At 31.4% G+C, this 18,532-nt stretch overlaps 2 protein-coding genes across 2 annotated transcripts; one reads left to right on the top strand and one right to left on the bottom strand.

The window, feature by feature from the left end:
• Positions 1–10,090: 10,090 nt before the first annotated feature.
• LOC115233884 (tRNA (guanine-N(7)-)-methyltransferase) lies at positions 10,091–12,058 on the top strand. Its single transcript, XM_029804511.1, has 6 exons — positions 10,091–10,653; positions 10,735–10,859; positions 10,930–11,114; positions 11,201–11,314; positions 11,379–11,480; positions 11,555–12,058. Exons 1-6 carry the CDS (start codon positions 10,562–10,564, stop codon positions 11,684–11,686), a joined length of 750 nt encoding a protein of 249 aa, XP_029660371.1. The 5' UTR covers positions 10,091–10,561; the 3' UTR covers positions 11,687–12,058.
• Positions 11,694–18,418, bottom strand: LOC115233887 (cilia- and flagella-associated protein 65-like). The gene is made up of 19 exons (XM_029804513.1): positions 18,284–18,418; positions 17,953–18,172; positions 17,261–17,526; positions 16,663–16,948; positions 16,286–16,492; positions 15,997–16,201; positions 15,503–15,748; positions 15,136–15,364; positions 14,697–15,053; positions 14,454–14,530; positions 14,109–14,373; positions 13,816–14,031; positions 13,566–13,754; positions 13,205–13,461; positions 12,873–13,125; positions 12,429–12,655; positions 12,110–12,278; positions 11,912–12,041; positions 11,694–11,839 (listed from the first exon to the last, which is right to left on the bottom strand). Exons 1-19 carry the CDS (start codon positions 18,377–18,379, stop codon positions 11,739–11,741), a joined length of 3,996 nt encoding a protein of 1,331 aa, XP_029660373.1. The 5' UTR covers positions 18,380–18,418; the 3' UTR covers positions 11,694–11,738.
• Positions 18,419–18,532: the final 114 nt, after the last annotated feature.

The raw sequence follows: 18,532 nt of genomic DNA, 5'->3' as shown, positions 1-18,532 counted from the left end.
ACACGTATCTAATTGCAAAAAAATGCCAGCCAAAAATAAAATGTAAAATGCTATTCACAAATTAAAAATTTTAGATAAATGACAAGTGTCTTTTATTCGCGTGTGAAATATTGGAATTTGTGAAATTTAATCGAATGCGAGAGAATAATAATTTTAATTTTAATTTTAATATAATAATTTTGCGAGAGAATCTTGAACATCGCAAATCTCACAATGAAATAAACGGTTTTTTATAAATTAATTAAAATAATGTAAAAATGCATGATAAAAATATATCGTATTTTAATAACATAACCGTGTAGAGCGGATTTCGTCGATACAAAACCTGCGTAATTCGCATAACTAATGGGTTTTACCAAATTGCATGAATTTGATTTTTCCGAATTTAATTATATATAGAATCACTGTAAATGGAATAACCGCACATCCGGATATAATATTAAATATTATTTCATTAAAAAAATAAGGACTAATTATTTTTCTCACATCGTTTGCAATACTTTTTAAAATACTTGATAGTATATAGTCTAATTGAATTAATAATTAATGATAACCAAAAATAACAATACACTTTAAAAATATAAATAGTATGTTTATACGGTATGTTTTAAATGCTAAAAGGACTAAAATTAATTTATAACGTATTTTATAATTCGCAGAAACTGTAGATGTGTCCATTTTCAGTAATCAGGCTACAGTTACATCAAGAAACTAAACCCGATGAGATTTAAATACGTGCGCAACAGAGGAAATTTTGATCACATTGTTCTTTGATTTATAGCGAAAGCGCGGTATGTAACTCGGCGAGTGTTGGTTGCGATGAGAGATGCTACGAGACACGAGAGTTTTGAATTGTCGCCTGTTTTTGTTATTGAAAACACGCTGCCAAACGGAAGAATTCTACGTGACTTCGCACGATAATATGAATGACGTAGTTTTGACCCATTCAACACCAGAATAGAGAATAGGTCAGTCAGAAAATGCGTGAAATAATATTTGCGATGTATGCATCCATTTCGTCGTTGCCAACGTGTTTATCATACTCTATACGATTTATTTCAGTGCACAAAGATAATTTTAGTGAATACGTGAAAATGCGCGATAGAAGAAATCGTAGTAGAGGTCGATTGTTTTTTTAAATCTTTCGCTATTGCGAAAGTCTGTTCATAATATTTACATTCGCGGAAGAATTTTCTGCCTGTGTATGTATTTTGCGTATTTATATTTTTCTGTATAAATTTCTCTAAAAAAGAAAGTTTAGTTTCGCATACAAGTTACTGTAATATCCTACATATTTTGTATCTTTAAAAATACACATTCATAGCAATATTTAAATAAACATCTCTAAAATTATATCTCCAAAAATTAGAAAGAATTTGAACGCAATTTTTATTATGTGACAATTATGTCTAATAATCATTGAGAAACAAACGATTCCAGAATACATATTCCTCCGACAAAGTTACCTCGTGAAACCGATGTTCCAGACGATGCACGATGTTTTGAGGCCGTCCTTTCAACAGAGAAAATTGATTTCTGCGACATTCTGCTGTCCCAGTAACGTGCTTGTAAGTCTTGTCAGAGAGCACTTTGGTCTTCGTTCGCAGATGCGACATTTTTTGTAATTTACAACTATTTTTCGACAAACTATTCGAGTCTCATCCAACGCACGGAAGATTCATTCACCATTTGTAATCGTCGTGAAAATGACTCGACGAATATATTCCATTTAAATTCGCACTATTTACGCACTATAAATAAGTTTTAACTTTTGGTATCTTCGATGAAGCGAAAAGAGCTGTCTTTTATAGCGATATAATTTTACGATGTTTCACAATATTGTTCGCGCTTTAATAATAACGTTGCACCACACAGACGTTCACCTCAGTTAACTCTCATAATTGCTGAATTAATCGCGCATTCAGTGAGGTAAAATTTAGCAATGCGCGCGTCATGTTGTGTCGCATCGCAACGTCATGCCGAGCCAAATTGAATCTCGAAATTGCGGTTTCCTTCATAATAACGAATGCAGGACTAATCGTCTGCTGTATCCGTTTCCTTGACTCTCTTCTCGGTAGCCTCAAGGCTACGGGAATATGCTTCAAAGCGGTATATGTGATATATTGTCCTTATTATGCATCACTATAATAGCATTTATAATTATCCGGTGATTCGTAATCGCGTACGATTATCTTAAGTTGCAACCGATATAAATTAAAAAAAGAGAGAGAATATAGAGAAAATCGATTTTTGTTCGAATCAACAGATTGCAATCGTGATTAATATTCTGACAGATGATTAATTATACTTAAATACAGTACCATTATTTTTTTTAAATTAATTATTGGTTAATTGTGAACTAATCAAACTTTACTTTCTCATGAATTTAATATAAATTTAATTTAATAACAATTTTTTGTTATTTATGGCGTTATATTGAGATGATGATATATATATATATATATAGATGAAAAATATTTCACTGATGGGATGATAAGCCCCCCTTAAGCTCTTAAAACAATATTATATCCGCTTTTAGAACAGTATTTTACCGATATATTCTTTTTCTACAATAAAATTTATATTGTGTTAAATTATATACATTTTTTTATACTATCTTCCCCACTTTTAAAAATATCGAGTTGTTCAAAAATCGAGGCAAGTCACACTGTCATATTTACGAAAGATCATCGATAGCAATTCTTACAGAGATTACTGTGGTAAAGATAGCGATTGTTACCATAGAGTAATAAAAGAGGACATCGCTTTTTATAACCTATATATCTGTAGTTATTATAAACAGATAGCGTTTCATGCACTGCATAATATAACAATAGTCACTTTGAATGATGATAAAAAATTACACTTCTGATATTAAATATATATATAGTCAAAATTCGTATGTTATATATAAAAAAATAATATTAAAAAAAAATTATCAATGATTATCGCGAACGATCGATACCGTACATACAATTTCGACAACTCGCACCACGATACTGATGAATTAAGAGTCGCCGTAATAATCTTGAAGCAGAATTATCCGGGATAAAAAGCGCAACTGGTTGATCATGTGAGAGGATCGATAAATCAGCTGATCCGCGTACTATAGAAATTTGCGTTCTTTCATTGCTGCGTTATCGCAAGAAAAATGAATATAAATATGCGTGTGTGAGAGTGTTTGCCAACATTTTTATACACATAGTATATCTCCTCTTTTGTTAGTTATTTATCATTTCAATCCGACATGTATATATCGCATATTTTTAAATCTGATAAACAGTCGCTACATCTGACAATTGTACGAAGTATTTTTGATCAATTTATAGTTTATTCCATATATTATTATTTATTTAACAGCAAAATCTAAAAAAAAAAATTTGTATATTTTACTTTATTATCCGATAAAAAGTTATAGTAGAAAACTGAATTAAATTAAATTAAATTAAATTAATATTTAAAAAATCTATATATATATTATAAAATTTAATAAATAATTCAAGAATTTAAGCAACTACTTATAAATATATTTCTAATAGAATTGTTATTATGAAGTATTCTATAATAATGCTAAGTGTATGAATTAGCGTTGACTAAATTCTTCGAAATCGTGAAAACTAACGGGACAATGAGTCATTTCAACGCAAGCAAGCAATATAGTCATATTAGTGAATCGCTATTTATATAATATATTAAGAATCAAAAATAATAATTCAAACTTTCGCAAAATTATTTTCTTTATTCGCAATTTTCATATTGCATAGACATTTAACTAAAGAGACAAGCAAGAAAAAAAGCTATTACGAAATAAGATTCGTTTAAGAAATGATGTTTTCTTGGAATAATTCAATTTTACTTTAAGATATGAAATCAAAAAGCAAATTTCAAAGACATTGACATCTCTGTTGGTTCGCGTGTCGCGAATTATTTTCGCACTACTCGGCATCGAGTATTTCACGAGAAGTAAATCGGGTGAATTCAGGTCGCGAATATAGGGCAGGGAAACGATCAAACAGTAAGAGAAGTCCAAGGTACAAGAAATGTATAAACTAGCACTGCTAATTTGCAAACAATATCCTTGCGATAACGCTAAACGCTTAGACATTTAACATCGTTTTCATAAAAATTTACGTAACAGTGTTCTCTATATCGTCTATTCCATTGAACTATTTCCTTCTACAAAGCTGTTAAAAATCAATTTTACGAAATACAAGTTAGTTTAAAATATTTAGCCTCAATTATCCTAACTGAATCTAGTAATTGCAATAAATAAAACTAATAACTTTCAACATTAAGGAATTATATAATTGCTATTTACAAAAAAAAAGTCAATTAAAAAAGTTATATTTTTAGAGTAAGAAATTTTTATAAACGATAATTAAATATGTTTCAATTATTGCAATGACAAATAGGAATCAAATTTACCCTCTTCATTTAAAAGTTGTAGAAATTATTATGAGAACTCTCGTCGCTAATTTAAGGGCGCAATAAAATAGTCGTCGTAAACCACGGTAAAGTAGATCGAGGCCAAGGATCGAAGGCTTAGGCTTTTAATCACTCGTTAAATGCGCGCGAGGTAGTTAAGTCACATCATTACTTCGTCGTCATTCATGATCGTCACGATCATCACGATTCTTGATATCACTTTGCAAAACATCACGAACTACAAAACTGAAAGGTGAAGTATGTAATGAGAATATCTTCTTGAATGATTAGTCATTCTCATCTATGCGATCATTGGAAATTTCCCTGATTTTACACAATTCTTACAAATCTACCAGCGCACAGTATCATAAAAAATCGGTCACAATTATTGCAAATTATATATGTTTTTTTTATTAGGATGATATATGTAATCTCATTAGCAAAAGAAAATTACTACTAGAAATTTCACGTAATATATATTAAATTTTACTTTTAGAAAAAGTTCACGCTGATATCACAAAAATATATCACTGCACACATCGATAAATATATATTTTATCAATCTCTGATTTATATTGATCAATATTTAATTTTTTTTATTCATTATTTTCTTTTAAATTTATTTACTTCCCACTTTTTCCAATTGACAAATCATCGATAGCAAAAATTTCTCAGTAAATGACGTGCAAGTATTTTTCGCGCACTATATAGCAACCTATCGTCTGTATTAACGTAAAATTCAGAACAGTCATAACGAAAAAGATCGCGGGTTGATGACGATAGTTCGATCGCGTGGTTGACTCGCTCGGCTTGGTTTGCACGAGACCGAGCGGCGCAACATCCTTCGCGTACTGCGGCCGAGGGAACAATTGACCGAGGCAACAACACCTGACACTCGCGTGTGGGCGATCCATCCACGTGGCCGGTCCGTTCACCAGGTGGTGCAAGAATAGAGAGGGAAATACGCACCTCGATACTGACAGACTACGCCGACGACGACGTCATCTTACCGCGTAGGAGTGTAGGGNGGGAAACATTAAAAAAGATGTCGGCTCCTTTTATCTTTGTTAACGTTAAATGTCTTTGGTAAATGCATCCTAGATATCTCGCCTAGATATTGACACGTATTCTCGTAGCGCATTTTATTATAAGCTCTTTATGTGCTAAAATGTATATTGAGAGATAAGATTGCATTTAATGTCAATAAAATGAGAATTTTTATTTATAACGGTAAATCTCTCTCCACGATGAGAGAATAATAAGTATATAGTGGAGTTACTTGTGTATACTGGCTCGTATTCTCACCGCATATTTAGTGGCGATTTAATTTTAGATTTAATTTGATAAATATGGAGATGGAGTTTTTAATGTCGATAAAAGGATAATTTTTTTTTAGACGAGCACGTTAAATGTATATTAAGATTATGGACTACAATCTGAAATTTTATGTTTTACAACTCTTTACTTTGATAAATATCACAAATAATTTAATTGTAATATAATAAAAATATAATAAATACATTAATTATTAAACATATTAAATATAATAAATAAAAAAAACATCTTCGATTTAGAAAAACTATCTATATAAAATACTGTTCTACTCTCTCTTTCTCTCTCAATTTTTCAGTATCTTATCTTGACAGGATATTTTTAAATATCCTTTTTACATTCACAAGATTATAAGAAGATTAACTATCAGAGAAATTTCGTTTAAAAATCGAAGTTTTCGAACTGTGACTATTTATTCCTTTATCGCTTTAACATACCGAATGAATATCGATACCATATGAGAGTTGCGCCCTAATTAGAAATATAAACAGCTGATCGTTAAATGCATCAGCTGTGCTAGACTAAACAGATGTCAATGAGCAATATGTAACATCGCCGACATGTATTTTCAGCGGGAATGGATAACATAAATGTCTGCAAGCGTGTTTACGAGATAACGTCGGAAATCCGTTGTCTGAATAAAGAAAAAAAAAGAGAAGAAAATATTATTGACCGAATTATACCAAAGCGCAGATTGACAGCAATCTCTTTTTGTAATGTATGCAATATGGAAGAAAGAAAAGTAGTTAATCAGAATCATAAGAGTCTAAAAAATCAAATTTCTTTTATTACAACTTTTGAAAAATATGATTAGCAGTTTTTAAAACATACAAACAGTGACAAATAGGTATTATACAGAGATGTATAATTGAAATTGTCAAACTGGATTGTCATATTATTTGCTATGCACAAGAACGTTATTTTTTTTGCATGAATGGGTATAATAATCGTGAATTGCCATATCTAGAAGAATATTAGATAAACCATGTTTTATAACAGTATCAACAATCTCTCTCTCTCTCTCCCTCTCATATGCGCGATATGTGAAAAATGCACGAGCCAATACGCTTGGCTTGTTTATTCTCTAACAACGGAAATACGTGAAACGATGTTTCTCTAGCTGCCATGGTAAAGTTTAATATCATTTTTTATTTCGAAATAATCGATATCGATCTTAATTAAGAGAATTTGATATGTTGTAGCTGCCGAAACAAATTTTGATGTATCAATTATTCTCGTGTGTGCTGTTTTAATCTAATCTATCTTATGATTTATAACTATTTTGGAAATTATCAGTTTCGAAACTATTTACCAGATCAGAATCCGAATTAGAGTTGAACCACGATCTAGGATCCCAAGAAGATATATTCCGTTTTGGAGACGTAATGATAATACTCCGAGATTCGGACGGCGATTCGTCTTGGTGCGGCATTTTCGGCGAACAAATGTATTACCAATTCGCTGATGATTTCAACGACCGCTAAAGTAGTATCATCCGGTTTATATTTACATGTGATCGCTCGACAACATTATCGTATTCAGCTTTTGTAAATATTCACATAAAGCAGCGGTTCTCAAACTATACTCCGATAACGTAAAAACCGCAAGAAAATAATTTATACACGACCACATTATAATTTTAAAAATTAAATTTATCTAAAGAAACTAGAATTCATCTAAAGATGTAACATCTTTTTCATTCTCGATTCGCTCATATATATAATAAGAATTTATAACAATTTAATATCTAAATATTTTTATCTGAATATTTTTTTGTTATAATAATATTTTTCACATGTATAATATATAATACGCTTTTTAATCGATATTTTTCTATTATTTTCCTTCTTTAGATTTTTATGCGATTAATAAATATTAAATGACAAATATAGTCACAAAGCTATTAATTCGCACCCATTAATTTTGCTACCATTGTCAATTGTAATGTTTACGTAAATGCAGAAGTGTATTCGACATTTCGCACTTGATGCACATAGATTAATCGATTTGCCATACAAATCGAGTAAATACTTGTGTAGATACATGCTTGTTGCCGATCATTCGCATCGATTTAATACATCGATGATTGAAGAGCACACATCAATTGTATTATGCAATTTTCTTGGAATTCATCAATGTGTAAATAATTGATGTATCCTGTGGCGTGTTAAACCATTTCCACGTGAACAAATCGCGTTCAAATAAATACAAACAGTAGTTTGACATTTGAGATGCATCAATTTAATTGAACCTTTTAATAGTGCATGTTGTTCGATGATGCAATTATTCGTAAATTATACGAGTCATAAACATTGATTATATCAACAATCATACAAGTAAAAAATCCATTATTCATTTAATCAATTACGTCAAATATTCCGTAGCATTTTATCTTAATAGTATTATATAACTAATTATGGTATATTTAATATTTATTTTATAGAGTATTTAATAATTATTTAATGTTTATTATATTAAATCTCATCTGTGTAAAAATTACGAAGGGAAGAACTCTTTATCGGTTCACGATCAGGATATATGCAATCCCGGATGCTATCAGGGTTTGTGATAACAAATAGAGCTGATAAAACATAATCGCTTCGCTTTCGCTTTGCGTGCTATCGAATTAACATGCCGATCAGCCGAGTAAGTAAAAAGTATTGTAGTGACTTACCGATTGAAATAAAAGATCGTTCTCTCGGAAAATCCGATATCGTCATGAATAAGAAAGTCGCTTTCTCGTCCACCTGAAACATAAAAAAGCGAGAAATAAAATAGCTGTTCAAAAATTTATATTCTCTATACTATATGAGTATTACATATAGATAATATTTTCTTGTTATCTCCACAAATCATGCAAATTTAACACGTTCCCTTCGTGTCGACCGCAAATATCCCACGCTGAACTGTCCGTTTAGACCGTTTCATATTTTCGCTATTAATAAAAATGTAACATTATCATAAAATATTTTATAAAATTATGTATTTTTTTATGTCTAAATATATGTAGTGCCGTTATTACACCATGAGGCGTATATACCCCATGTTGTATATGTATAACGATCTATTTAAGTATTCTTTTGTCTCAAGTTTCATATGTCAAGACTGTTATTTCGTTCATTGTCGCATGAGTCTAATAAGCATTTGATGACAGTCATGTGACAATATACATATAATCAAAAAATTATATGATAATTTATTTTCATTAAAAGCATAAAAAATATATAGAAAATAAATATATATATATGTAAAAAACAGAGGATATATGATATGTACGAGTACATAAAATACATATACATATATGTATATATTTATAGAACAATCATCATTTATATATAATATATACTTCATCAGTTATATATATATAAGACGTATTTAACTCTTTTTCCTATTATTTTATGGAAATCATATTATAGATTTACATGTTTTTTTACTTAATTTTCTCGTTTAAACGTTACATTTTTTATGGATAATAATCATTTTTATGTGCAATCTCTTATAAATATAATAATATATTGATAGGCAAAATTATTAATTTCAACAACGTATGGGGCGTATTCGACTCCTGCGATATGAACGGAAAGTTCAAAATCGGTCCAATATGGGATGTTACATAAATATTTTATGATATTTGCATATAGAGAAAGATTGATTCGTATAATTTTTCTTGTTACTAAAAAATTCAAAAGATTTTGCGCCAAGTTGTTGAAAAAATAATCAACACAAATATGACTTAAATCCCACATCTATTACACTAATCAAATATAACGTCCACGAATTTCTACTATATAATATCTCATACCCTTGATTTATATCAGAAATGACATGTAATTGACGAATCCGATGAGACTTTCTGTCATCGCAACGTTAATGATCCGATTTTTATAATGCATCTTTAATCTAAGAAAAAAAGTTAGAAATATCCATGAGTAAATATCCACGAAACAAAGATAACCGCGCGTTTGTGGGAAACACACGTATGTACGCATGTATGTGCGTACATGTACGTACGTTTGAATAATCACGATTCCTATTACAAAGGAATACCGTCGCGGAATGGAGATCCCTAATCCTAACCTCACCTGGGAGGATCCCGCTATTCTCCGAGGTCCTCCGCTCTTCAACCGGCAACGGCGTCGACTCACATACGTTACATAAGCACCGCTCTCACTCGCGATTACATTTTACTGATGTCGCAAGACCGTGGCGAACGAAAAAAAACAACGTATGAACGATAAAGAAAGGAGAACACAGAGCGCGAAGATACCCGCTTCCTTCGTTTCTTCTCTCCGTTCAACTCCGTTAATGCCGCTATTATCTACCAGGCGGTGCGCGCATCGCATCGATCAGCTGATCGCCCGCGCACGTGCGCTCATGTGTCAATCGCGTACTTTTTTTATATTTTAAATATATATGCAATATATATATAATAAATGTATATTTATTAATATTATTAAGTTTTTTCATTATCAAAAAATTATAGAAAGATGTAATCAAATGCAGAAAAAAATGGGTTTATCACATTGTTGAGTCTCGTTTTTTTGTGTATAGTTCGTTCTTTTTTTATTGCATATTCTACATCTTTCTTTTCTTCACTCTAAAGAGCTAACATATATATAATTAGCTATAGTGGAAAGTAAAGTCTAATTACAAAGTGTAGTTTGTAATTAATAAGCACATTTTGTGTACAATATTGTACATAACCTCTTAAAATATACACGAATAAACACGTGTTATATTTTGACACTGTATTAGTGAAAGAAGAATTAGATAAGCATTTAATTAAAAAATATTTAACGGGATCATGTCGACGACACTACCGATGGCACTACCGCAAAAGAAATACTATAGACAACGCGCACATTCAAATCCGATAGCTGATCATTGCATTGAATAGTGAGTGGAATTTTGTCATGTTTTTCATCGACTTTTAAGATTATATAAATTATTTTGTATCATTTATTATTTACATTACAGTCCCATAAAACCAGAATTAATGGATTGGAGTGCCTTGTATCCACAATATTTTTCCAACAATACTGAGGAAACACAAAAACGCGTAGAGTTTGCAGATGTTGGTTGCGGCTATGGAGGATTACTGGGTAATTTACCTTTTGTAATCTAATATCTATCTTATTGAAAAATCAAAGTGATCAATAAATCAATTTTCAGTTGCCTTATCGTCAATGTTTCCCGATAGTCTAATACTTGGTATGGAAATCAGAATAAAAGTATCAGACTATGTTATGGATCGCATTGCTGCCTTGCGTTCGCAAAACCCTGGTCAATATCAAAACATTGCCTGCTTGAGAACAAATGCTATGAAATATCTGCCAAATTATTTCTTCAAAGGACAAGTAAAGATAAAAGTCTTGTTTGCATGACATATATAAAAATATAAAAGTATATAGTTTGAATTAATTAGCATTCTTAATTTGTATAGTTAAAGAAGATGTTTTTCCTATATCCAGACCCACATTTCAAAAAATCAAAACACAAATGGAGGATAATAAACAAATCTTTATTAGCAGAATATGCTTATGTGTTAGCGGAAGAGGTAAGTGTGTCGCTTAATTTTTTATATTAATTTTATGGAATCTAATTTTTATTATTATATATAGGCGACTGTATACACTGTAACGGATGTGAAAGATTTGCATGAATGGATAGTTCGGCACTTTCAAGAACATCCATTATTTAAAGAAATTGCTAAGGAGGATTTGGTAAGTATATATAGCTATTTATAGCTATTTATTTTTATATATGGAAATATTGAATAAATTTTGTGTTAATATAGGCAACAGATCCTGTAGTGGAAAAATTATATGAAAGCACTGAAGAAGGTCAAAAAGTAAGCAGGAATAAAGGAAATAAATTCCTGGCTGTATTTAGAAGGATTGCAGATACTTACATTGCAACGAGTAGCTAGCATGAATGGCAGTTGTATATAACTGTATACATATATTAATATCTGACTACCATTATATGGCGAAAGATATTCTTGATCGTTCCTCGTCTTCAGTGTTTGCTGATCTTGATGTCATATAAAGATCTTCGTCGTCCTGAATTAAAATCCGTGTTTCTAAAACGAATTAAGCAGCGATTGAAACAATTAAAAACTGTTTTGTAAAAAAAAAAATATATTTCGATATACCTCGTTCGGCTGTCTTTTTTCTATTCATGCCAGATACTATGTTCAAATAGCCTTTATGTCTGATGTCTGTATGTTGAATTAGATGCACAGTCTTTAAAGCAAACTCTTGGTGCAGTATGATAAATAACATCTGAAAAATACAAAGAATTGATTGACAGAGTGCTTTTTTTTTAACAAACACTAGAGATAACATCTTACTCTTTCCAATATACGATTGATTAATGCTCGTGGTGGTGAAATATACGATCTTTGTATCAATCTTTTTCTTTCATGTAAATTCATTGTGAATTGTGAATAAAACAAATTCGATTCATTCTGCAGAACATCTTGCATAATGTTTTTAAATATTTTGCTGTTGACTATTTCCCTAAAAAATATAATGAAATATATCAAATAACATAATAAATAAATATTAAATAACATGAAATTAGAATTTTCATAAATAAATTTTATAAATAAATTATAAATTTAAATTTTTTGCTCATTGTTATCATATTTCTAAAATTAAAAATTTTACCATAATAGATTTTCTATAATAAAGGAAGATCGACTAATATCCTTTTTCCCGAATGTCAATATCTGTCTATCATTTTTCTCGATGCGTATTTCCTTTGGAGGTGCATTTATTAATTCATCCATTAGACTAATTTTTAGAAATTTATCTTCCACACTATATATAGAACATCGAATCGTTATGGCTTTATAAAAGATTTGAGGTTTCTCCAAAACTTCCATTGATGGTTTCTAAAAACCAAAAACAAAAAAAATGAGGTAAGATAAAATTTAATGTTTAAAAAAGATTTCTTGATTTTTATATAACTTGTGTCTTCTATTCAATTTTCCACAAATTTTATTTGTGAAATCTTTTCTTGAATCTTGAATCCTTTCGAATATTATCAAATATTTAGAATTTTACACAGAGAGAGGGATTTTTTGTATTATATATATATATTTTACTTACTGGAACGCTGACGCCTTTTTCTGTGATAGTAAATTGCCCTTTTAATTCTCGAGACAAATCTTCTAACTTGTACACACTTCTCTGATAAGCCCGTCTTTGGCTGGTATTAATAAATTCGCACGGAATGTTAACATCAATCACGCAAGGGTATTCTTCGGTATTTATAGCTACGCGAAAACTTTTAACAGACATTGGTTTTATCAAACCTTTTTGTGGATAAACTTCCACGTGGATTACTCCGGGAATATCATTTCTGAAAGAAAGAAATAAATACTCATTTTATTTTAGATCAATACATAATTTTGTTCATAGTTTAATTTAAAGCGATAAACCTCTTCCATTCATAAGCGAGTACATCTTGCACTAAATTATTGTGCATCATAATCATTTTTATTGCGTGACTATGCGTAGCTATGTGCGAAATATCTATACAGTCAGCACTAAAGTATACAGGAATATCATCTTCATCTTCGAAATTACATTTGGATGGTATATATTCTCCAATTGCTGCTGGTTTATGTGGCAAGGAAGATTCGCCTTCCAATATCAGTTCTTCTTCTTCATCACCCAGAGTCAGGCATAATCTGCCCTGTTCAAATGGAAAGAAATAATTGTATATTTTTAGGCTTGGAAAGAGAAACAAATTATTTATTTTTTTTTTTTTCATTAAGTTTGTTGTATATAATGACAAACCTTAAATGTGCCAAATTGTCGTGGTTGAAATTTTAAAAGAATCGGGACAGAGGACTGCGGATTCACGATTGCATGTGGAGTCGCACAGGAAAAAACCTCATAGCAGTATTCCTGATTTATTTCGCGCATCGTTCTGGGATTTACAGAGAACGGGATGCTATGATTTGTACCATTATGCACCCAACATACCTGAAAAATTTTTACACTACGTGTTATAAGCGTTATATTATATTTAAATGAAAATAATAACCTGATAAATAGGACTTTTATCTCCCAAGTAAATATGCTGAAACTTAAATTGCGTGCCGTTTAAAAGGTGAAGCTTATTAACAGAATCGGATAATCCTTCGATCGCCATGAGGAAAAAAATATGACGATTATTTCCAAGGTCTAAGTCCCACTTGGATTCAGTCTTTTCTAATAATACGTAACGCAGCTCTAGAGTTATCCAGTTTTCTTCTCCTGGCTACATGTTATTAAAATATATATGAAATAATGATAACACACACAAATTAATGATTAAATATTAATGTAACGTTATACTTCAAAATTTCCTGTTTTTGGTTGTACAGAGCACACTTTTCTGTGCAAACAATCGTATTTCGCACGTTGCAACGAGAAGCCTTTGGCAACGGGTCGGCAAGAACAGAGCTGCACTCTTTTAATATTCCAAGAAGCAATCACTGGAGTTACGTTTCTTAAAAGCAATTTTACAACAACGGGACTTTCATGTAAGGCCATCGCTGGAAAGTTTACGTACAGCGTTTGTGACGTTTCCGCTTGTAGATCTTGAAGTAACGTATTGAACCTAAGAAAAAAATGTATAATCTATGTTTATATAAAAGTAAAATTATCGAGATTGCAAAAATGACATGAAATTTAGCATACACATTTATTTTCATCAGCTTCCAAAGAAAAGCTTTGCTCATATCCGGATAAGGCCCGTAACATTGTAAATTTGTGACCTATTATTCATTATAACATACAATTGTTGTATATGTAAATTATTATACACCTAGTATACTATTAAAATTTTTATTAATAAACTGTTAATGCCCCTCTATTTTAAAATAGCATTATTTCGAATTATAATTTGGAATAATGCTATGTACTGCTTGTGTATGTATTTACTTTTAAGGTGGGTAACACGCATAAAGAGCTCAATTTGCAGATATTTCTTGGCATCTGATTTGGAACTAATGCGATTGTGTGAAGATTTAATCTCACAAAATATTGAAGGAAAAGTTCGTAATATCCCGGTGTGGTGGGTGTAAGAGAAACGGTGATCATTTTATCTTGTCCGGCGAAAACGGTGTCCATAATCGGCTGTATTTTTACATCGCGTTCTATGTTTCCGATCGGCCAATTACAATGGTTACACATTATCTTGTAATGGATATTTACCGGACTCAGGTTAAATATATGAAAATTTAATTCTTTTGTAGCTTTGTACGCCTGAACTCCGAAATTTAATTCATCGGGTGCTGACTGGCGAATACATAATAATATATGTTACGGAAGTTATTTAATTCGTATGCTTTTTTATTAGCTAACTAAAATTTTAATTTACCACAAGACAACTAGATTCGCAGCTTCCTATTACGTGTAGTGTAACGCGAATGCTGGGACCAACGGGAATTTCGTCGTTCAGTATAAATAAAATGCACTCTATGTCAAACTCGTAGTTTCCAATTGTAGTAGGGCAAAATATCCACTCGTGAATGACGGTATCGTTCGAGAAAATTTTGTTATTTTTATTTTGAATCTGGAGTTCAGGTGGGACGTTAACAAACTCGTATCTAAAAAATCGATATTAATCAAAAAGAATTATAATGATAAATTGATAATACCTCAGAGTAATATTCCTAATTAACTTTTTGCAACAAGAGATAAATAATGGCACACATTGATATTTTAATATCATTATAAAAATTTACTTTATTGTATGTCGAGTAATATTTCGCATGCAGAATTGTTGCGGTTCCCGACAATTTGGAAATGTCGGTGCAAAATTCACAAGATTTTGATCACTAAAACTGACATTAGCACATTCCGCGAATCCTCGAAAATCTATGAAATACTCCGATTTTATATTTCCGTTGAAACGTATCGCCCAACGCTCCACATAAACGCGTTCGTTGTCAGTACCGGGTAACATACCAACTACAATGATCTGATAATTTCTAGAAAAGATCACATAATATGTCTTATTGATCAACAAAAAAAAGTATTAAACGTGTTAAGAATATCACTCCATTAAATATTGTGTACAAATGTCTTATATAGTAAAGATAAAAATCATAATCGTCGCTCTAAATTATATACCTAACTATGCATGATATATATAATATATATATATGAATGCAATGATATCTAATCTACGCTAAATCCGAATAATTTGGACAATATTAAACATGTTAAATGCCCGTACTGATGAATTATTCCCATCATCGGCTTCACGAAAAAGTGGCTTGATGTCGGCGGAACAAAGCGATACATCAATGGTAAATGTCCGAACTTTTTTATCAGAAACGTGGTGTAAATCGGAAATGACGGTAAGCAAGGAGGCATTTTGATTATGTGAGGTATTTCGTATTGGGGGATCCAGCCATCGGAACAAATAGGAAAAGAATGACCTGTAAAAAAGAGAAAGTATGATATCGCCGTCAAATTAAGGTAATCGCAGCATTATGCAAAAAAGTGACAGAGGACATATGTACCGATTAATCGCACGGATGTAATTGTAGGAAATACAAGATTTTCCTCATAAGGAAGATCTTCTTGCTGTTCGGTGAAAACATATCCGACAAATTCTCGCGCGAATAAATTGCTTCCTTTGTCGGGATTAAATGTGACTTCGAATAGAACTGTCTGACCCGCTGGTACTTTCGCGATAGCGGGTATTATGTCGAAAATTTCTTCAATATCTATACATAATCTGATATTGATTGTCGATAAAAGAGATAGAAAAATAAATTAATATTCTTATAACTTTATTTGATTTTATAATTATCGCGATACTTAGATAATCTTGAAAAGTAAGAAAAAAAGATGTATGACAGCTATCATTATATACATCATAATTCAAGGATGAAACCTTGGTCCCATTTAATTAATACGTCAGACCGAGTGTGATTAGTAAGGCACAGAGTTTCTGAAATTTTTTGCATAGTATTTTCTGTCACCAAATTAGCTTGACCAAAATCGATATAATTTTTCGATAAAGAGATCACAGGTAAATCTTGCGCAGCGACGATAGTATCGCTCGTGTAGCTTTCGAAGCCATTCTTTAATCTCGTAGGATAATTAAAGCGATTCTGTATATTTGCTTTATGTAATAATGTCGAGCTGCAGTAACCGTATACTTCTATAATAATCGGTCTCTGTAATTCGAAAAAGATAATCATCTGAATATTTTATATGGTAATAGATAAGATAAAATAAGAAATTATTTTCTTTCTTTTTTATTGATGACAAATGTCATTATGTATTCATCATTAAAGAATAAGGAAATCATTTCTATTCGTAAAGATAATATAGATTATTTATAGGAATTCTTATATCAATTCAGAATGCTAGCCATGACATTATTTTGAAATAACATGACATCATTGATGCTAAGCGCAGAGATTTACATCATGTTTGTTTAATTAATTCAAGTTTTAATTTATTAAAAATCTAAATCTTTTCATTACGTGATTCAAGATTAAACACGGCAAGTGGCACGTATAGATTCCAGCTTCCTGAGGCGCAAAAGTGATTGTTATATATTTGCGAGAATGAGATCCGATGCATCCTTGCTTCGTGTCAACTTTGAATGATCTTTGCATCACATCGATGTCGAACATAAAAATTGCCGTGGCTTTGGAATCATTAACGAGCTTGATCCGTTTCTTCGCTTCGCGATTCTCGCTTGTGCATGTCATGATTAATCTCGTTGTAGACAAGGATATGGCAGGTCCTAGATATATTATTAGCCACGTCATAGACGATGACATTCATTCAATGTAAACATCATCCTAAGACAATCACATAGGACAAAAAAAAACGCTTCTCAGCATCCAGATAATTAATAATTCATAGCCATATGCAATTCATTCGACGATATTAAGAAGATGTTTTCAGACTTATTTAAGAGTCTTAGAGGTGACATTTACCTTATCGCATCTCGACTTTTAAATAGTAAGATAATCTAATCGTGATTAGATAAACTCTTTTTAAAAATCTATTAATGTCAATCGTGTACTTTTTTTAACGATTTAACTTCTTATTTTAAATATATTATTAAGCATGTTTTCTTTAGAGCTCGAGCCTTTATAAATTCTCTAATAATAAAAAATAATCCAAATCACATAGTTATATTGATTGAAAATGAAAAATTTCATACCGATACACATTCCACGAACTCTAATTTCCGCGCGTTCGCCAACGGAATCCATGATCGTAAAATAATCTACGTTTACGGAGAACGGCACGAACGGTCGATAGTATATTTTACACTTGTACATTTGGCCGGGAGGCAAAGTCCATGAATAGCTGCATAATTCGAACACGTGGTCCAGAGGATTGGTAGTAGCGTCTCTTCGAGCTTCGTAAATCTGTTCTATCTACAATTTCGTTCGATCAATGTTAATCGTAATCGCGATTCACGATGTCGTGAATCTTGCGATCTTTCATGCAACGATATACTTGGACATTAAGAATTCAAACATACTAACGCAACTTTCGTTGATTATCTCTATCCATTTGATAGCCGTAGCGTCCGCTTCCACTTCGCCAAATTCTACGTGAATTTTTCTCCCTTCGCAGCACATTATCCTTTGCTTCTATTATATCCGATTATCAATTACTATTTCTCTCTTCTTCCAAAGTGAAGTTGCGCTCCGAGAAAACGCGCCGCGATACCTTTCGAGATCTCGATCGCGATCTGATCGATATATCGAGCCTCTCGAACTCAATGACGTCCT

Source organism: Formica exsecta, unplaced genomic scaffold, assembly GCF_003651465.1.
Source record: "Formica exsecta isolate Colony F162 unplaced genomic scaffold, ASM365146v1 scaffold191, whole genome shotgun sequence".
In the NCBI taxonomy this organism is placed as follows: Eukaryota; Metazoa; Arthropoda; class Insecta; order Hymenoptera; family Formicidae; genus Formica; species Formica exsecta.
This window is presented reverse-complemented; position numbering and strand designations above follow the sequence as displayed.

What these genes read in the sequence shown, in the direction of transcription:
- LOC115233884 (XM_029804511.1), top strand. Translation starts at nt 10,562, where the DNA reads ATGTCGACGACACTACCGATGGCACTACCGCAAAAGAAATACTATAGA. An exon ending in ATTATTTCTTCAAAGGACAA is followed by an intron (nt 11,115 to 11,200) that starts GTAAAGATAAAA and finishes TAATTTGTATAG; the next exon opens with TTAAAGAAGATGTTTTTCCT. An exon ending in CTTATGTGTTAGCGGAAGAG is followed by an intron (nt 11,315 to 11,378) that starts GTAAGTGTGTCG and finishes TATTATATATAG; the next exon opens with GCGACTGTATACACTGTAAC.
- LOC115233887 (XM_029804513.1), bottom strand. Translation starts at nt 18,379, where the DNA reads ATGTGCTGCGAAGGGAGAAAAATTCACGTAGAATTTGGCGAAGTGGAA. An exon ending in CGTGTTTAATCTTGAATCAC is followed by an intron (nt 16,949 to 17,260) that starts GTAATGAAAAGA and finishes TTCGAATTACAG; the next exon opens with AGACCGATTATTATAGAAGT. An exon ending in AAGCTGATGAAAATAAATGT is followed by an intron (nt 14,374 to 14,453) that starts GTATGCTAAATT and finishes TTTTTTTCTTAG; the next exon opens with GTTCAATACGTTACTTCAAG.